Source organism: Macaca mulatta, chromosome 17 (assembly GCF_049350105.2).
Source record: "Macaca mulatta isolate MMU2019108-1 chromosome 17, T2T-MMU8v2.0, whole genome shotgun sequence".
NCBI classification, from domain to species: domain Eukaryota; kingdom Metazoa; phylum Chordata; class Mammalia; order Primates; family Cercopithecidae; genus Macaca; species Macaca mulatta.
Window position 1 is genome coordinate 107,994,525 of NC_133422.1, and position 16,915 is coordinate 108,011,439.

Genomic DNA, 16,915 nt, shown 5'->3' on the forward strand with positions numbered 1-16,915 from the left:
TATAAATATAGAGACTTTATAAATATAGAGACTTTATAAATATAACAACCAAACGTCCTCCAGGGAGAAGAAGCGTTTCTCATCCCAACCTCCACGTGGCCCTGGAGATCCCAACACCGCAGCCAAAGCCAGGTCTTCATGGAAGCGTTTCTCCCGAAAGCCCCCACCGGCAAGGGCCCCCAGAACCACCGTGAGAGGCCCGCGGGGCCAGGGGCTGCCTACCTCACAGGTGTCCATGTCCTGGGACAGCTTGAGGCCCCCGCGCCCATCACAGTGGCAGGTGTAGCTGCCCGGGGAGTTCACACAGACCTGCTCACAGCGGCCCTGCAGACACTCATCCACATCTGCCAGCCAGAGGGAAGTGGCGGTGAGCGGGGGAGGCCTCTACACTGTACGGGGCAGGATCACACCACACCTGCTCAAACCACACACAAGGTGCACTCGGGGAATTACGTGCAGATTCTAACGGGTGCAGCCTGGGGTCTGTAGGCCCCCATTGGAAAGCCAGGATTGCACCCTCGGCCTGCTCCTGCCAGGCTCTTTCTTGAAGGGAGTGAAAGTGCTACAGGTGTTCCAGGGGGACGCTCCCAACGGGCCAGACCCACTCCCGCCGCCAGGCTGGTGTGGACGGCAGGTCTAGGAAGAACAAGGCCCAGGCTGTGCAGTGAGGTGTCCCCGGGAGCACAGAGGCGCTGACAGCTGTGGTGGGAGATGGAGGTCAGTGCAGGCAGCCTGGGCCTCCCCACCCTCTCTGTCTGCCTACTCAGCCCGTTCCCATCACTGGGGGCATGGCCCCTCTTGGAGGCTCTGCGGCCAACAGGGTCCCCCCATGGCGGCTGAAAAGAGAGAACAGTAGAGGGAGGCTTGCTGCTCCCCATACCTTTGGGGAGAGGCCCCATCTATGCAGGTGGAGAAGGGTACGCACGTGTGTACATGCGGTATATATGCATGTGCACGGTACGTTCGTGTGCACAAGGGGCATGGGTGTGTGCTCACGTGTGTGGGGGCATGGTGGTAGAAGAGGCCATTACCAGGCTCACAGAAACAGAGAGAAAGAGACTTTCTTTCACCAGAAGCGCCCAGTTGTTAGCAACTGCCCTGGCTCAGGCAGTGACCGGCACCCGTGTCTGGGCTTGGGCGTCAGAGGAGGAGGAGAGAACCCGAGGGTGACCGCGTGGCGTGGGTACCTCGGCAGGCCTTCTCCTGGGAGCTGTATGCAAAGCCCTTGTCACAGAGGCAGGAGTAGGAGCCGGGCAGGTTCTTGCAGCGTGCCTCCCCGCAGGCCTCCGAGTCTGCACACTCGTCTATGTCTGCAAGCAAGACCGGCCAACCTCAGCATGGCAGCATCTCAGACGGGGCCAGGGCAGGTGGCTGTAGGGGCTGGCCAGGGCACCACCCGGACATCACACCCAGGCTCTGTGGGGCCAACGCGCCCTGGCCCCAATTCCCTCCCCTCCTCCCCTGACCGGGCAGCTCCTGGGGTGTTGGGGGCATGCTTCTGATCAAGGCCCGGCTGGGAAGGCTGATTTCAGCCCAGCAGATGGAGAGCTGGGAAGGGCCTTGCTTGGTCCAGGGGTGGGGGGCGGTGGTGCACGCTGTGCTGTTCCATTTAAATGATGGTGCCACAGGATACGGGGCAGTAAAAAGCAACTCCACCAGGGGCATTTGAAACCAAAACCCCCAAAGAGAAGCATTTATAGGTTTCAATCAATTTTCACTACCGGGTTAAACCACAATCCTAAGACTTGAACATCTATGTGGGACAGACACTGTTTATGGCCAAGCGCCCTGGGCTACAAGGGGCAACCCTGAAATGAAGACCTTTAGTCACCAGAGGAGAGCAAGGACAGGGGCATGGAGAAAGAGGAGGGGAGAAAGAGGAGGGGGGGAAGAGGAGGGGGAGGAGGAGGGGGAGAAGCAGAGAGGAAGAGGAGAAGGCGAGGGAGGGGGAGGGGGAGGAGGGGAGGAGGTAGGGGAGGGGTTGAGAGTGGTGGGGGAGGAAGAGGGGGAATAAGGATGGGGGAGGAGGGGGAGGAGGGGGAGGATGGGAGGAGGGGGAGGATGGGAGGAGGGGGAGGATGGGAGGAGGGGGAGGATGGGAGGAGGGGGAGGAGGCAGGGGAAAAAGAGGGGGAATGAGGAGGAAGAGGGAAGGAGAAGGAGGAAGAGGGGGAGGAAAAGGGGGACCAGGAGGAGGAGGAGAAGAAAGAGGAGGAGGAAGATGGGGAGGAGGAGGAGAGGACAGGATGCCTCTGTCAGTGTGGGCAGTAACTGTGAGCCCAGACTTTGCCGGGAGTGCCCGACTGGTGCAGGGACCCATGTGAGGTGCTTTAGACGTCATCTCTCAGGATTGACCGTGTCTTCACCTCTCTTTAAACCTGGGGTGCTGCTGTCTTCCAGGTCAGGGATAGAGCAGTGATGGGAGGGGCTCTGTCCTCCAGGCAAGAGGAGGAGGAGCTGAACGGCGAAATGGGTTTATGTGTTAAGATGGGAATCACGTCATCTGCACAGAGGACTAACTCCTGGGTGGTCAGGGAAGGGAACCATCAAAGTGGACACAAATAGCAGCTGCCTTTTGAAATCGGGGGACAGCGTGTGGCCCCTCCTGTCTGGTCAGATTGACTCTCCAGCTCCTGGGCCTGTTTCTCCCTGAGCAACTGTCTGTCCCATCCACGCAGTCCGGCGTCCTGGACAGCCAGCAGCAGCAGTAAGAACGATGCCAGAAATTCTCAGGGACACGCCTGGGCATGTCCAGATCCAAGGCGGGAGGGAGGAGGAAGGTGCTCCCCCTGCGAAGCCCCAGTGGCAGGAGCAGCGCCCAGGACAGCATCGGGGGTGCGCACATTCACAGTGACTTTCTGGGGTGTCCCGGGGCTCCCCAGCTCTGGCCCTGGGCCGAGGGAACCCCAGACTGAAACACGAAGGGAAATGGGGAGGGCAGGGCTGTATTTAGGGAACAGACAGAGGGAGACCAACAACAGGGTGCTTCTGGGGACGCTGGGGAGAGTGGACGGCAGCGGGGACCCTAGCCTGGAACTCTGACCCACAAGCTCACTGCACAACAGCCTGGAGCACTCCCAGGCTCTGCGAGGCTCTGGGGACGGGACGAGGCCCTGCAGCCAGCAGTGTGGCCTCTGAGTTCTGGCCCTCAGATGCCGGGTGAGTCATCCTGACGTGGTGCCGAGTAGCTCCCTGTGCTGCGGCTCGCCTGGGCTTGTGCAGTCTCTGCAGGATGCCCCATCCCGTCCGAACCACAGGAACCCAGCCAGCAGCAGCCTCTTGCAGAAGCGCAGATGTGACCAAAAATAGAAGGTGGGGAGAGGAGAGAGGCCTCACCCCAGGGCCTTACCTTGGCAGGTCCTGCCGTCAGAGGAGAGCTGGAAGCCGCTGTGGCAGGCACAGTGGAAGCTGCCCGGCTTGTTGTGGCAGATCTGGAGGCAGCCCCCATTCTCCTGGCTGCATTCATTGACATCTGGGAACAAGCACAGGCCTGAAGGGGAGCCCAAGGGTGCAGAGTCCCCGTCTAGGGCAGGGAGAGATCCCAGAGGTGCACATCCCAGCTCTGGAGCAGGGAGGGACCCCGGGGCTGGGAGGCACAGCCCAGCCCTGGAGCAGGGAGGGAGCCCAGGGGTGCACAGCCCCCATCTAGAGCAGGGAGGGTCCCCAGGGCTCGGACCTCACACCCCCCTCAGCAGCCCCAGCGTTTCAGGGTCCCTGGTCCTGGCCTTGCGTGTGGAGGTGATGATGGGAGGGCTTGCGTGTGGAGGTGATGATGGGAGGGCCCGGGGAGCTGCTGGCAGTCACCGGGGGATCCCCTGCTGTGGTCTCAGCCCGGGGAGCTGCTGGCAGTCACAGCCACAGGGCTCAGCTCCCTAGATGCCCACGTGCTTGCAGGAAGAGGCTGTAGGCCAGGAGTGACCTCTGGGTGCCTGAGGACAGACAAGGCCAGGCCAGAGCTGGCCACTCCTGAGTGAAGCTCTCCCAGGTCACCTCTGGGGTGGGACCTGCCAAAGGGGACAGGCTGCCCTGCTGGACTCTCCACTATGGGTCTCCACCAGGCCCTGGAGCTATTCTTCCTCCAGGGTCTTCACTGATACCACAGGTCTGCACTAAAGGACGGTCAGAGGTGAAATTTCTCCCCCGCCTTTCAGTCGTGGGCGCTGAGGCACCACCTGGCGTTTCCTTTCATTCCAGCCCTGCTCCCAGAGAGGTGACCGCAGCTCCTCCCAGTTCTGGGGCTCCGGGATACCTCAGGGCTGCAGCCGCCTTGGGGCTGTCAGAGAGTAGCCTGAGGACGGCTGTGCCCGGAGTGGGAGTGAGGAGTGGGGATCAGGACAGGGTTGGAGAGGGAGGGAGACCCTGCCTTTGTCTTCAGCCTCCCGTGGCTGTGGGGGTCTTACCTCTGTCACAGAGCCGGCCCCCCCAGCCAGCTTTACACAGGCAGAAGAAGTTGCCCATGAGGTCTTGGCAGGCTTGGGTCCCCTTCTTATCACAGGGGTTGGGCGTGCACTGGTCAGGCAGGTCTGATTGGGGACACAAAGTGGAAAATCATGCTCAGCTGCCCCCCTGTCCCCGACGCAGCTGGGAGTGGGGCAGCCATGGTGCCTTGGGTCCAGCCCGGAGGAGCTGAGAGGTGGAGGCTGAGGTGGGTCCCGGGCACCCGAGCCCCCTGTGCTGGCCCAGGGCTGACAGAACAGGCTAGCGGGCTGGGGCCGGCTCCAGGAAAACTCAGATCAGCTGGCAGGGAGTGCCGGCAGGCCCGACGGGCGAGGTGGGAAGGGCCGAGGGCAAAGGAGCAGGAACCGCCTGGCGCGAGGCCCAGGAGCTCGGACCTCCCGGGGAGCAGGCAAACAGAACCCCCAGCTGACCTGGGGCCCTTCCAGGTGGACTTAAAACACTCTGCCTTCCGTGGCCAGCCCCAGCCCATTTCTGGTGAACTCTCCCGGCCGGGCATGGCGGACAGGACCCTGAGCCCAGGCTGCACTGCCGGAGGGGTCCTCCAGGAAGCCCCCTCTTTCTTCTTAGCCGCCCCCCTCCACGTGTCTTGACGGCTTTAGGCCAGATGTGTGCTGCCCTCTCTCAGGGCGATCACCTGGGCTGAGCTCCTGCAGGGCGAGAGGGCAGGGGGGTGGGTGGGGGCCTGAGGGCGGGAACCCGTCCCAGTGCAGCTGCTTCCCAGAGAGTCCCCCGTACCGGGAGCTGCTCACAAACGCTTCCAGGACACGGACCGAACCCACGTCCCAGAGGCAGGCAGGGAAGCCCCCGAGAGCGCGGTTACGCAAGCCTGAGCCCCAGGAAGTTGGCAGGAAGAACTACAATTACGCCCGGAGCTCAAAGAACCCTTTCACGGCCGCGGGCCGAGCAGCGGCAGCTCAGGGCTGGGCGTGGCAGTGCTCAGGGGTGCGGTCCACACTCGGCTCCGCCCCACACGAGGACTCAGCCACGCTCAGCTTAGCCACACACGGCTCTGTGGGGAACCCTGGGTAGGGCCCCCGCTGGCTGAGAGAGGCTCCTGTCCATTGATTCCACACAAGTTCAATAAGGTCCAGTCCCTGGGAAAAGCGCAGGCCGGGCCAGCAGGGTCCCAGAGCACTCGGCCAGCGCCATCCTGAGGGGGTCAGCTCTGGTGGGGGCACATCGAGTCTTCAACGGATGGGATCTCACTGCCAGCGTGTCGCTTCCGTTCCTGAGGCTCCCAAGGTGATGCTTCCCACCAGGTCCGTGGAACGTGGCGTTTCCAACAGAGGGTCCGGGCTCGGCTGTCAGTGCAGGAGCTGCTTCCCTCCCACCTGCACTGGCTGGTGCCTGGTGCCAGGGTGAGCGGCAGGCGGGTCTGTGGTTCACGAAGCTGTGTTCCTCCAGCTCATCCAGTCACTGCATGTGGCCAGCACAGACACAGCCCCTGTCCTCCCAGGCGGGTCCAGGCACCGAGCTCACCAGAAGCCCGGACACAAGTCCCAGACTTCTTGGGAAAGCTGCCCAACCACACTGGCTTCTTCCTGCGATGCTTCGCCGCATGCCTCAGTGTTTCCTCCGCACACCTCACAGTGTTTCCTCCGTATGCCCCAGTTTCCTCCTCATGCCTCAGTTTCCTCCGTACACCCCACAGTTTCTTCCTCATGCCTCAGTTTCCTCCGTACACCCCACAGTTTCCTCCGTATGCCTCATAGCGTTTCCTCCATATGCCTCAGTTTCCTCTGTACACCTCAGTTTCCTCCATACGCCTCAGTTTCCTCCATACACCTGTTTCCTCCATACGCCTCAGTTTCCTCCATGTCTCAGTTTCCTCCATACGCCTCAGTTTCCTCCATACACCTGTTTCCTCCATATGCCTCAGTTTCCTCCATACGCCTCAGTTTCCTCCATACACCTGTTTCCTCCATATGCCTCAGTTTCCTCCATACGCCTCAGTTTCCTCCATACGCCTGTTTCCTCCATACGCCTGTTTCCTCCATACGCCTCACAGTTTCCTCCGTACACCTCAGTTTCCTCCATACGCCTCAGTTTCCTCCATACGCCTCAGTTTCCTCCATACGCCTCACAGTTTCCTCCGTACACCTCGGTTTCCTCCATATGCCTCAGTTTCCTCCATACGCCTCAGTTTCCTCCATACGCCTCACAGTTTCCTCCGTACACCTCGGTTTCCTCCATATACCTCAGTTTCCTCCACATGCCTCAGTTTCCTCCATACGCCTCAGTTTCCTCCATACGCCTCAGTTTCCTCTGTACACCTCACAGTTTCCTCCATCTGCCTCAGTTTCCTCCATACGCCTCCAGTTTGCTTGTTTTGCACAAATGACTGCCAACAGAACACTTGCAGGTGTGGACAGAGCTCGCGTCTCGAAGTATTTCTAAGACGCTATTTTCAGCAGGTCGCTATAAATGCCTTCTACTCTGAAGCACACAGGGGCTGGGGCTGAGGAAACAAGGACCAGGACCAGGGATTCTGCATCAGCACAGCCACCAGGAGCCGGCCGGGGCCCCATCCCTGACCCTGCCATGGCCCGGCTGTACCTGGGTGCTGTGTCCGCAGGACGTCTGGAGACGTCAATATGATCACAGCAGGGCCTGGAAGGGGGAGGTCCGGCCTGAACTAGAGAAACGAGGGGCGCGTCCACTTCGCCACTCTGGCCTCAGATGAAGAGGCTCTGGGGGCAGGAGGGAGTCAGACACATGCAGGGCAGGCGGCCTGTGCAGGGCCCAACCCTCCGGCACCAGAACCTGACCCTCAAGAGGCCCCCACTGTGGATGGATGCTGTGCGCTGCCACTTACAATGTTTGGTTAGAGACTAAAGTCATTTCAGAAGTGGACACCTGCCCATGTGATGTGAAGGACTGGGAACCTAGTCCTGACTTTGCCTGGAACGCCCTTTGGAAAGACCTGTGTCCCTGAGGCTGAGGACAGCGAGGCTGAGCGACAGTGAGGCTGAGGGAGAGAGGCTGAGGGAGAGCGAGGCTGGGGCCAGCGAGGCTGAGGGAGAGCGAGGCTGGGGGAGAGCGAGGCTGGGGGAGAGCGAGGCTGGGGACGGCGAGGCTGGGGGACGGCGAGGCTGAGGGACGGCAAGGCTGAGGAGTGAGGCTGAGCGACAGCGAGGCTGAGGGACAGCGAGGCTGAGGGACAGCGAGGCTGAGCGACAGCGAGGCTGAGGGAGAGCGAGGCTGAGGGAGAGCGAGGCTGGGGCCAGTGAGGCTGGGGGCCGGCGAGGCTGAGGGACGGCGAGGCTGAGGGACGGCGAGGCTGAGGGAGAGCGAGGCTGGGGGAGAGCGAGGCTGGGGGAGGGCGAGGCTGGGGGAGGGCGAGGCTGAGCGACAGCGAGGCTGAGGGAGAGCGAGGCTGAGGGAGAGCGAGGCTGGGGGAGAGCGAGGCTGGGGGAGGGCGAGGCTGGGGGAGGGCGAGGCTGGGGGACGGCGAGGCTGAGGGACGGCGAGGCTGAGGAGTGAGGCTGAGGGACGGCGAGGCTGGGGTACGGCGAGGCTGAGGAGTGAGGCTGGGGGACGGCGAGGCTGAGGGACGGCGAGGCTGGGGGACGGCGAGGCTGAGGAGTGAGGCTGAGGGACGGCGAGGCTGGGGGACGGCGAGGCTGGGGGACGGTGAGGCTGGGGGACGGCGAGGCTGAGGGACGGCGAGGCTGAGGGACGGCGAGGCTGAGGGAGGGCGAGGCTGAGGGAGAGGGAGGCTGAGGGAGAGCGAGGCTGAGGGAGGGCGAGGCTGAGGGAGAGCGAGGCTGAGGGAGGGCGAGGCTGAGGGAGAGCGAGGCTGGGGACGGCGAGGCTGGGGGAGAGCGAGGCTGAGGGAGGGCGAGGCTGAGGGAGAGCGAGGCTGAGGGACGGCGAGGCTGGGGACGGCGAGGCTGAGGGAGGGCGAGGCTGAGGGAGGGCGAGGCTGAGGGAGAGGGAGGCTGAGGGAGAGCGAGGCTGAGGGAGGGCGAGGCTGAGGGAGAGCGAGGCTGGGGACGGCGAGGCTGGGGGAGAGCGAGGCTGAGGGACGGCGAGGCTGAGGGAGGGCGAGGCTGAGGGAGGGCGAGGCTGAGGGAGGGCGAGGCTGAGGGAGAGCGAGGCTGGGGACGTCGAGGCTGGGGGAGAGCGAGGCTGGGGACGGCGAGGCTGAGGACAGTGAGGCTGAGGACAGTGCCTGCTCCTGCCGGGTGCCCAGCTCTTAAGTGGTCCCCAGTCTCATGGCCGCCTACCCCGGGGCCTCCCCCAACTCATTTATTTCCCTGTTGGGCATGTACTGATACCTCTACGATGTGAGGACGGAACCACATCTGAGGGGTGGACACTCAGCTGGTACCCAGCACATGTCTGTGGAATTTCCTCCACACAGCAGGGAAACCAACAGAGACAGAAACCTCTGCAGGCCCCAGAGGGCACCCACCTCCCTGACCCCGCCCAGCTCCCTGACGGGCACCCACTTCTCTGACCCTCATCCCGCAAGCTGGGCCTAGGGAGTCGGTGGTCTGGCTGGTCATGCCCTGGGCACTGGCGCCTGCAGAGAGTTCAGGAGGTGAAGTTTATCTCAGCTCCGCCCATGACTGCATTGAAGGACAGGAGGGAGCAGCCATGGCTGTGGCTGGAATTTGAAGCCAGTGCCGGCAGCTAGGGCCTTTCCCTGGGTGGTGACAGGCAAGGACCAGGGCCCTATCCGTCTGAGGGAAGGGCGAGGGGACGCTCCCTGTGGCGGGGGTGGGGATCCTGGTAGCCGGGGCTCAGTGACCGCTGCCTGGGCCACAGCCTGTGGGGACCTGACCTTCCTGGGGAAACCCATGGGCCAAAGCAGCCGAGAAATCCAAGCACCAAACGGCCGCTAGGGCAGGACGGGAGTGTTCAGCCGTGTAGAGGCCGGATGTGTCCATGGGAAAGGAAAGAAATGGAAGCAGAGGCTCTTCAGGGGCACCCGGGAACGCAGCCTACACTCTTCCCAGGCCTCCTCCCTCCGTCCACCGTGCCGCCTGGGTCCTGGGACAGCCCGAGGGCCACAGGCTCCCATGCAAGGCCCGCTGGGGGCCGGCTTGTCTGGGGCTGAATTGGGACTCTGTGGGGCTATGGCTTTAATTTCACAATAACCGATAACCAGTGAACTGAAGCCAGGACAGCACCGTGAGCACCAAGTCAGAGAATTTTCACGAGGGACTGATGAACAGGAACAGGGTGCGAGGCTGCCCCAGCCGTGTCCTCCAGAGGCGCCTTCCCAGGGGAGTGTGAGGCTGCCTGCTGTGGCCCCCAAAGCACCTTCCTCACCGCCAGGTGTCTTTTGAGGCACTCAAACATCAGAGGCCCCAGCCATGTGCTCTGGAGGAGAAGCTGAGAGCCCCAGGCCACAGGCAGGGCAGCCTCTGAGGGCCGGCTCAGGGAGAGTGGCCGGAGCTTCTGGCCTGGGGCAGGTGGACCTGTTATAAACTGCATGTGTTGCCTCTGGCAGCAGCCACAGCAAGAGATTCTCTTCCTATCACACAGGGAACAAACTCAAGGATCTTGACCCTGCCCTCCTCTCCCCAGCTGGCCGCACTCGGGGATGCTGATGCCACAAAGGAAATAATAAACCAAAACAAGATAACTGTACTGGGCGGCGGGAGCAGAAATGAACATGTAGCAATCAGTCATCTTCATCCCGCAAGCAAGCGCGGCGACGCTGTGGAAAGGACGGCCTTCTTTGCTACAAATAGCCAGAAGTGAACTTGGCAAAGGAAGCGCAGGGCGCACGGGAAGAAAAGTGCTCCAAGGGACGGACAGGACGGTGCCGGGGTGAGGAAAGCACAACGCTGTTCAGACAGTCTCCAATATATGAATTGCAAGCCCAGTTAAAAATATCAAAAGGGCTTTTTTAGGTTTTTAAGACTATTTTTTAAAGTCTAGTTGTATTAAAAAATAAGCAAGATAACCAGAAAAAAGACTGAGGAGGGCATAGGAGACCCACCCGCGTGCATGAGGCCAAGTCTAAAGCTGCGGCCACGGCCTGTGGAAAACCCGGCAGAAATCTCCCAAATACCCAGCACGTGAGGATGGAGGCCAGCGAGGCACCGGGGACGCGAGGACGGAGGCAGGCGAGGCACCGGGGACGCGAGGACGGAGGCCGGCGAGGCACCGGGGACGCGAGGACGGAGGCCGGCGAGGCACCGGGGACGTGAGGACGGAGGCCGGCGAGGCAACGGGGACGTGAAGATGGAGGCAGGCGAGGCAACGGGGACGAGACAGACTTCAAACGTGTGGTGCTGGGGCAGGAACTGTGCCTGCAGTCTACATCCCCTCGTCTATCACGCCAAAAGAAATTACAGGCGGATCACAGATGAAAACACCTAACAGCAGATAACTGTTTTGTCATCTTGGGGAGAAGCCTAAAGCCCAGGAACTAAGAGAATATAACAAGTGTGAAAACAGAATTTAAAAGAAGAGACTGGTTTAGCAATCACTAAGATAAACCATGTGTGGCAGGATCTGCTTGTCTCCTCCGAGCGCACAGGAGCCTCCGCCTCATATGCAGACTTTGGGCCCTACGTGGCACCGGGCTACTGTGTGTGGCTGCAGGTCAGGGCGGGCTGGGCCACACGGCAGGGCCACCCTCCCAATCCCATGTTTACACTGAGCATTTCCTCTGTCTGTGGCTCCTGGGCTGGGGTCTGTGATCTAAGTCTGGGAGGCCTAGAGACGCCCACGGACAGCTCATGGGGTTTGGGGAGTGGGACTGAGCCACCTCTGACTCCTTCTGCCGACTGGGATCTGGTTCCAAAGCCACGCCTGGGAAGAGACTCCTGCCTCTCCCAGGACGACTCTGTACTGCCACGCCTCCGTTCTCAGCGCCCACAGGGACGCACCAAGGTGGCCTTTCATCTAAAACCAGACACAGGTGTCGCCAGGGGACCACAGACCCAGTGTGAGGGGAGCTGTGTGGGTTGTGCCGCAGGTATGTTAAAATTCATACAGGACACCCAAAATAATCAATCTTATTCTATGATAATTTTAAAATAATAAAAAAGACTTGTGGCAAGCTGAAAAAATGCTTGATAACTTTACTACCAATGGCTAATTTGCAAACACCTACACATTGAGAAAAATGGGCAAAAAATATAAACAACAGTTTACGGGAAAAGAAATACACAGTTTTTAAACCTAGGAAGTATAGCTTTACTCATTAGTTAAAAAACAAAACAAAACAAAAACCTGAAATGACTGATGTCATTTCTCACCTGTTATATTGGAAGAGATCAAAAGTTTAAAAAAGCCGTTCATTCTCCCCTGCAGGGGCGGCGGCTGAGGCTGGCTCTGGGATAATTTGGCAGTATCTGTATCCAAAGGAAACAGGAGGACTGCCTCTGCAATTCCATCCTTGGGAACGCATCCCGCAGACGCACTCAGACGTGTGGGAGGCGACAGGTGCACGAGGATGTCTCGCCAGTTTTGTTTATAACGATGGAAATTGGAAATAAACTGGACGTCAGCCAACATGCATGGGCTAAGCCCGCGTGATGGCACCGGCTGGAAATGCCAGCGTGAAGGGGAGACAGACGCGAAGAGAGGGTCTCCTGCGCCGACAGAGTCGCAGAGGCACGGGACAGACCGTGTGTGCTAAGCTGCCATGCACGTGAAGAGTGGAAGGCCGCTCACGCATATTTACATGTCTAAGCACAAGATTCTTGGAACTGTAACTACAATGGTGTCTGACTCAGAGGCGGGCACGGGCTTCCACATCACACCCTGTGAAGTATTTACATTTTGTTCCATGTGCATTTATTGCCTATTGCTAAAAACGTCAAAATTTACTTGTTTAAAAAAGAAAGTTTGGTGAAAAGGGAGCAGGCCTCAGGAAGAGACCACAGCTCCTTGAAAAACAGAACTTGGACACAGGAAGGGGAACATCACACACCGGGGCGTGTCGTGGAGTGGGGGGAGGGGGGAGGGACTGCATTAGGAGATATACCTAATGTAAATGACAAGTTAATGGATGCAGCACACCAATATGGCACATGTATACATATGTAACAAACCTGCACATTGTGCACATGTACCCTAGAACTTAAAGTATAATGAAAAATTTTTTAAAAATAAAAAAATAAAACAAGAAAAAAAAGAGAAAGGAATCTGATAATCAAACCTAAAACAAAAAAAAAAAAAACAAAAAAAAAAACAGAACTATTCAGGGCCCTCCACAAACCACAGCCAAGCCTAAAGTCATCCAAAGCCACAGTGCTCCCAGGAAAGGAGGCTGACTTACTCTGCACGCAGGTGGCGAAGCCTGGGTCTTTGGCGTAGGGAGACCCATACTTTTCGATGCAGCCTGCAGGAAGAAAGGGAATGGATGTCAGTCATCCTTACGAGACTGGACGGACTGCAGAGCCTCTGCTTCTGAGAAGCTCTGGAGAGGCAGTTACTCTCCTTACCTGGGGTGCTATCATCCTCCAGAAACAATGCCGCTTAGCTTGTGTTCATACAAAACATTTTAGCCCCAACCCCGACAAACAGGAAACCGCCTCCAGCAACTCAGCGGAGCTGGGCACCCACACCTGTCAAGTGCTTAAAGCACTGCCCGCAGTTTCGAGGGGGTTCCTCCCGCCATACGGGAGAATCACCGGGAGTGTTCACTAAGTTTCCTGATAGTACTCAGAAAGCTAAACTTCATTTTCAAGTTGACCCCTGTTGGGAAACGCTGTCCTTAACTGGAAAGCCACTCTGCTTTAGAGAAAGCCCCTGCGTGCTCTCTGGCTGGCTGGACACGGCTTGACAGTGGACATCCCGCTAGGGCGGCCGGGGGAGGTGAGGCCCGGCATACGCACATCCAGGGATGGCCCGAGACGAAGACTGTGCGGAACGGTGCGGGGCCTCTCGACCTGGCCCTTCGGTGGGTTACTGTTGCTTATGCAGGTGCAGAAAGGCATGGACACACAGCGGAAGGCCTCCTGCGGGGGTGCCGTGGACAGCTGGCCATCCCCTGCTTCAGAACTCAGTCCCAGCACACCCAGGCTGGCGCCTGGACTTTCCGGGCCAGTTCCAGACCCACTGTGTGTGTTCCAGATATGGACCCGGGGAAGGACCCTTTACGAGGACATTTACTAAAATGCACTTTGCAACATTAAAAAGGAAGACCCTGGAATACATTTCTCTCCTTCTACGTGAAATGCACTCAAGGAGCTCTGAGACGGTGTCAGTCAAACAGGCTGACCCGGGGTCTCTGGGCTTCCCTTTCTTGCTGTCCTCCCTTCTCAAGTGTACACTGGGGGTCTCCGGAGGCCGCCCCGCATGCACCAGCTGCTCTGATGGCTGAGATAACGTCTGTGCATTCCTGTTCTTCAAATTAAACAGAAACACTATTCAGTGTTCTTGGTTTTAATTAAGAATACGGTAAATATCAGTCCGTACAGCCCACATGAACATGGACCCCTTTGGGGTCCTCAGTGACTTCAGAAGTGTTTAGTGCTGAGATCAGAAAACTGGAAGACAAAGTCCATTACATGTCCTGACATGGAGCTGAGCCTGGCGTCAACTCAGAGAAGGGGTTTGCAGATAACGGCATTCGCCTGAGGTTCACTAACACGGAATAAAGCTGTGGTATAAAATAAACAGAGAATCTTGTGTTTCTGACCTGCATGTTCTGGACAGTTCCACGTGCACCGTGTGATTAAGAATCTTCCTTCCAAGAGTTACGTGGTGAGGAGATGCCTCCAGCATGAAACAAGTACCCCCCAACTATGCCTCTACGACAACCAGGGTAGAGAAGTGATTGAGACTTACCTAAGTATCTCGGGTAAAAATAGTCCTGTGGAAAAAGAAAGAGAAAAGGCAAGCATTGACTGGCACGCTACGAGGGTCTCTAAGCAACATAAGCATCCGCCGGTTAATCAGAGGCTGCTCCACGGTGGCCGGAGGCCACCCCACCCAGGGAACCGAGGGGAAGTGACCCGGGAAGCTGCCGTGCTGCCGACTTGGCTCCTGCAGACGGGCGCTTACGAAGCCATTAGCACGACTGCTGTGAGACCAACAAGCAAAGGCAGGGCCATTTCCAGCTGCGTAGGAAACACCACCCCGTGTGTCCAGCGGAGAGGCCTGTCCAGGAGAACAAGAACGCCTCCAAGTAAAACTCCAATCTTAGTTCCCTGTTGACATCAGCGTCTCTAGAACCCAAAGACATCAGTTCCCTGTTGACACAAAGGTCTCTCAAAACCCCAAAGACCTTCCTTTTGGCACACGGGCATTGATTTGCACTCATTGTATTGGTGAAACAAAACTGGTATTGGATGAGGCATGGAGGCTGTAACGAAGGGTCTTCTCATCCATGAAAGCACGCCGACGAGGTCCACATTCGACACAAGTGAGCTGCCGAGTCCTGGAACCACCTGCCCGTCACTTGGCCAGCAGAGGCCAGCCGGAAACTTCTTCAGGATCCTTCTGCCATGGCCCAGATTCTAGGGCCACAGCCTGGTTAAAACAGCCTCCAATCTCCAGCTTAGGGTCAACCATGCCAGCAGTTTGGCCCTGAATGCTCTAAACCAAGAGACCACAGTCATGGCAGAATAGTCCCAGCGGCCTCTCCATGCTGCGTATGAGTCAGCATTTTCACACTATTTTATGAAACCCTCACAAACAACACCCAGGAAGGTCTTTTTAATCCCATTATCAGGAACGAGGAAACCTGGCTTCAGGATGGTGTGGGATTCGCCTGGAGGCGCGAGGTTCAGGATTAGCAGGCACTGGTAGCATTTTGCAGAGTGGCGGGCAGAGGCAGTACCCAGCGCCATGTGCAACGCGCCTCTGGCTTCATGTGCTGGCTCTGCACGGCTTTTCTGCCTCCTTCCCACCTCTTTCCCACACTTGCTGGCCTCGCCACACCTTTTGTGGGAAGAGCCTGGAGGGCCCCACCCCAGCCCTGCCAACACCTTCCTGAGGCCTGCTTAGATGTGTTTTCACACAGTTGTGTTCCAGGAGAGATGGGATGCTCTTAAAATCTTACTCCGTTAAGAGAAAGGAAGGGTCAGGGTGAGCTGGTGTTCAGCTCATGTGTCTGTTGGAGGGCGGCCGCCCTGGAGGTCAGGAGGGCTTCAGACCTGGAACACACACCCTCATATGCCTGCCCTCATTTCTCTCACTTCCAATTTTAGTCATGGCAAACTCCAGAAAAGGGGTGACCAGCAACACGAGTGAGCCCTGGTGGAGGTCTGGGGCAGCACGGGGCAGCAACAGCTTCCCCAGCTTGGAAGGAGAAGGGAAGTGATGGGGCTTTGTCTCAAAGCGGGAGGCTCTGGCTCTGAAACAAAAGACTTAGGAGAGATGCAAAAGGTGTCCTTTCAAGTTTAGGAAGCCAGGGATTGAAAACAACTAAGAACTAGTGAGCAAACGGCCTAACTATACACAAATGCTTGCATTACCACAGCTTTACAGCATGTCCTATATTTCAAAATCAAGACTAGTCATACTACTTAATGTGTAATCTGTATTAATACCAAGTTTTATTGTTGCAAAAAGGCATTATTCATGGAAAAATTATGCCAATCTCCTCTCAGTCAGCCATACATATGGGAATGGGGTTTCTGAAACCACAGGGTTACAACTCTGGGCAGTGTATCCTAATTTGCATGCTTGATTATTTGAGGCGGTAATGGAGGCAGAAAGCATGTGTCAATTCCACCTGTGATCTAGGGGAAAGACCGTTAAATCCTGAGCAAGAGTAAAGCTTCAACAAATAAACCTAAAAACGCTACACACTCCCAAGAGAAAGAGACACTTCACGTCGCCCTTAGAACATTCTGGCCAAAGAAGTAAGACCCAGAAATGGCTTTGAGTAAAGGCACCCAGATAAGCTCCCTGACCTGCAGAACCAAACACAGAGCACTTTGTTCTCAAAACCCTCCCGCCCCTGTCTGCACTACAAGTTGTTCAGGTGCATAAACCTTGGCCTGAAGCTCTGCATTCGCCGACTCTCCAGGGCAGCACCCCCAGGAGTCCCCATGGAGCAGAGGCCACCACTCAGGAGGCCGAGATTTAGAACCAGGAGCTCCTTACATAGACACTGACTCTCTTTCTTCTCGACCTAGGAAGAGCGAGACCTGTGGTAATGGGTTGGTGTGCTGGGGTTAGGTGAGGGCAACAGTGGGAAGAAGCTGGGATTCCCAGGCTGGAAATGGCGCCATTTGGCCCCTGGAAATCCTCTCCCTAGGGATCTGATTCTGTTTTATTCGAATAGCTACAGATAAAAATAAGCGAGCAAACCACTGCACTGTCAGCTGAAGCTTCAAGAGGAAAAAGACAACATCTACCTGCCTAGCATCGAGCCTGGTACTGACTGTCCCCCAGAGGCCTCAGGAGCCATCACCAAACACGTGGATGGATGACAGATGAACAGTGGACGAGTGCATGAAAGAATGGATGGGTGAATAAATGAGTGGATGCGCGGAGGGATGCATGAATGAGTAGGTGGATGGATGGATGAGTGA

The 16,915-nt window shown here is 57.8% G+C and overlaps 1 protein-coding gene across 3 annotated transcripts in view; it reads right to left on the minus strand.

Moving 5' to 3' along the window:
* The window catches only part of GAS6 (growth arrest specific 6), a 48,934-nt gene that overhangs the window by 15,018 nt on the left and 17,001 nt on the right, over positions 1–16,915 (minus strand). The window contains exons 3-9 of one of the 3 annotated variants that reach the window (XM_077974114.1): positions 14,220–14,244; positions 12,706–12,768; positions 11,681–11,776; positions 4,400–4,522; positions 3,349–3,471; positions 1,188–1,310; positions 223–344 (exon numbers count right to left, since the gene is read on the minus strand). In XM_077974114.1, coding sequence (XP_077830240.1) covers positions 223–344; positions 1,188–1,310; positions 3,349–3,471; positions 4,400–4,522; positions 11,681–11,776; positions 12,706–12,768; positions 14,220–14,244 — 675 coding nt within the window. Of the gene's footprint in view, positions 1–222; positions 345–1,187; positions 1,311–3,348; positions 3,472–4,399; positions 4,523–11,680; positions 11,777–12,108; positions 12,189–12,705; positions 12,769–14,219; positions 14,245–16,915 lie in introns of those variants that run through there. The other 2 variants (XM_028837392.2, XM_077974115.1) reach the window with 2 other exon arrangements.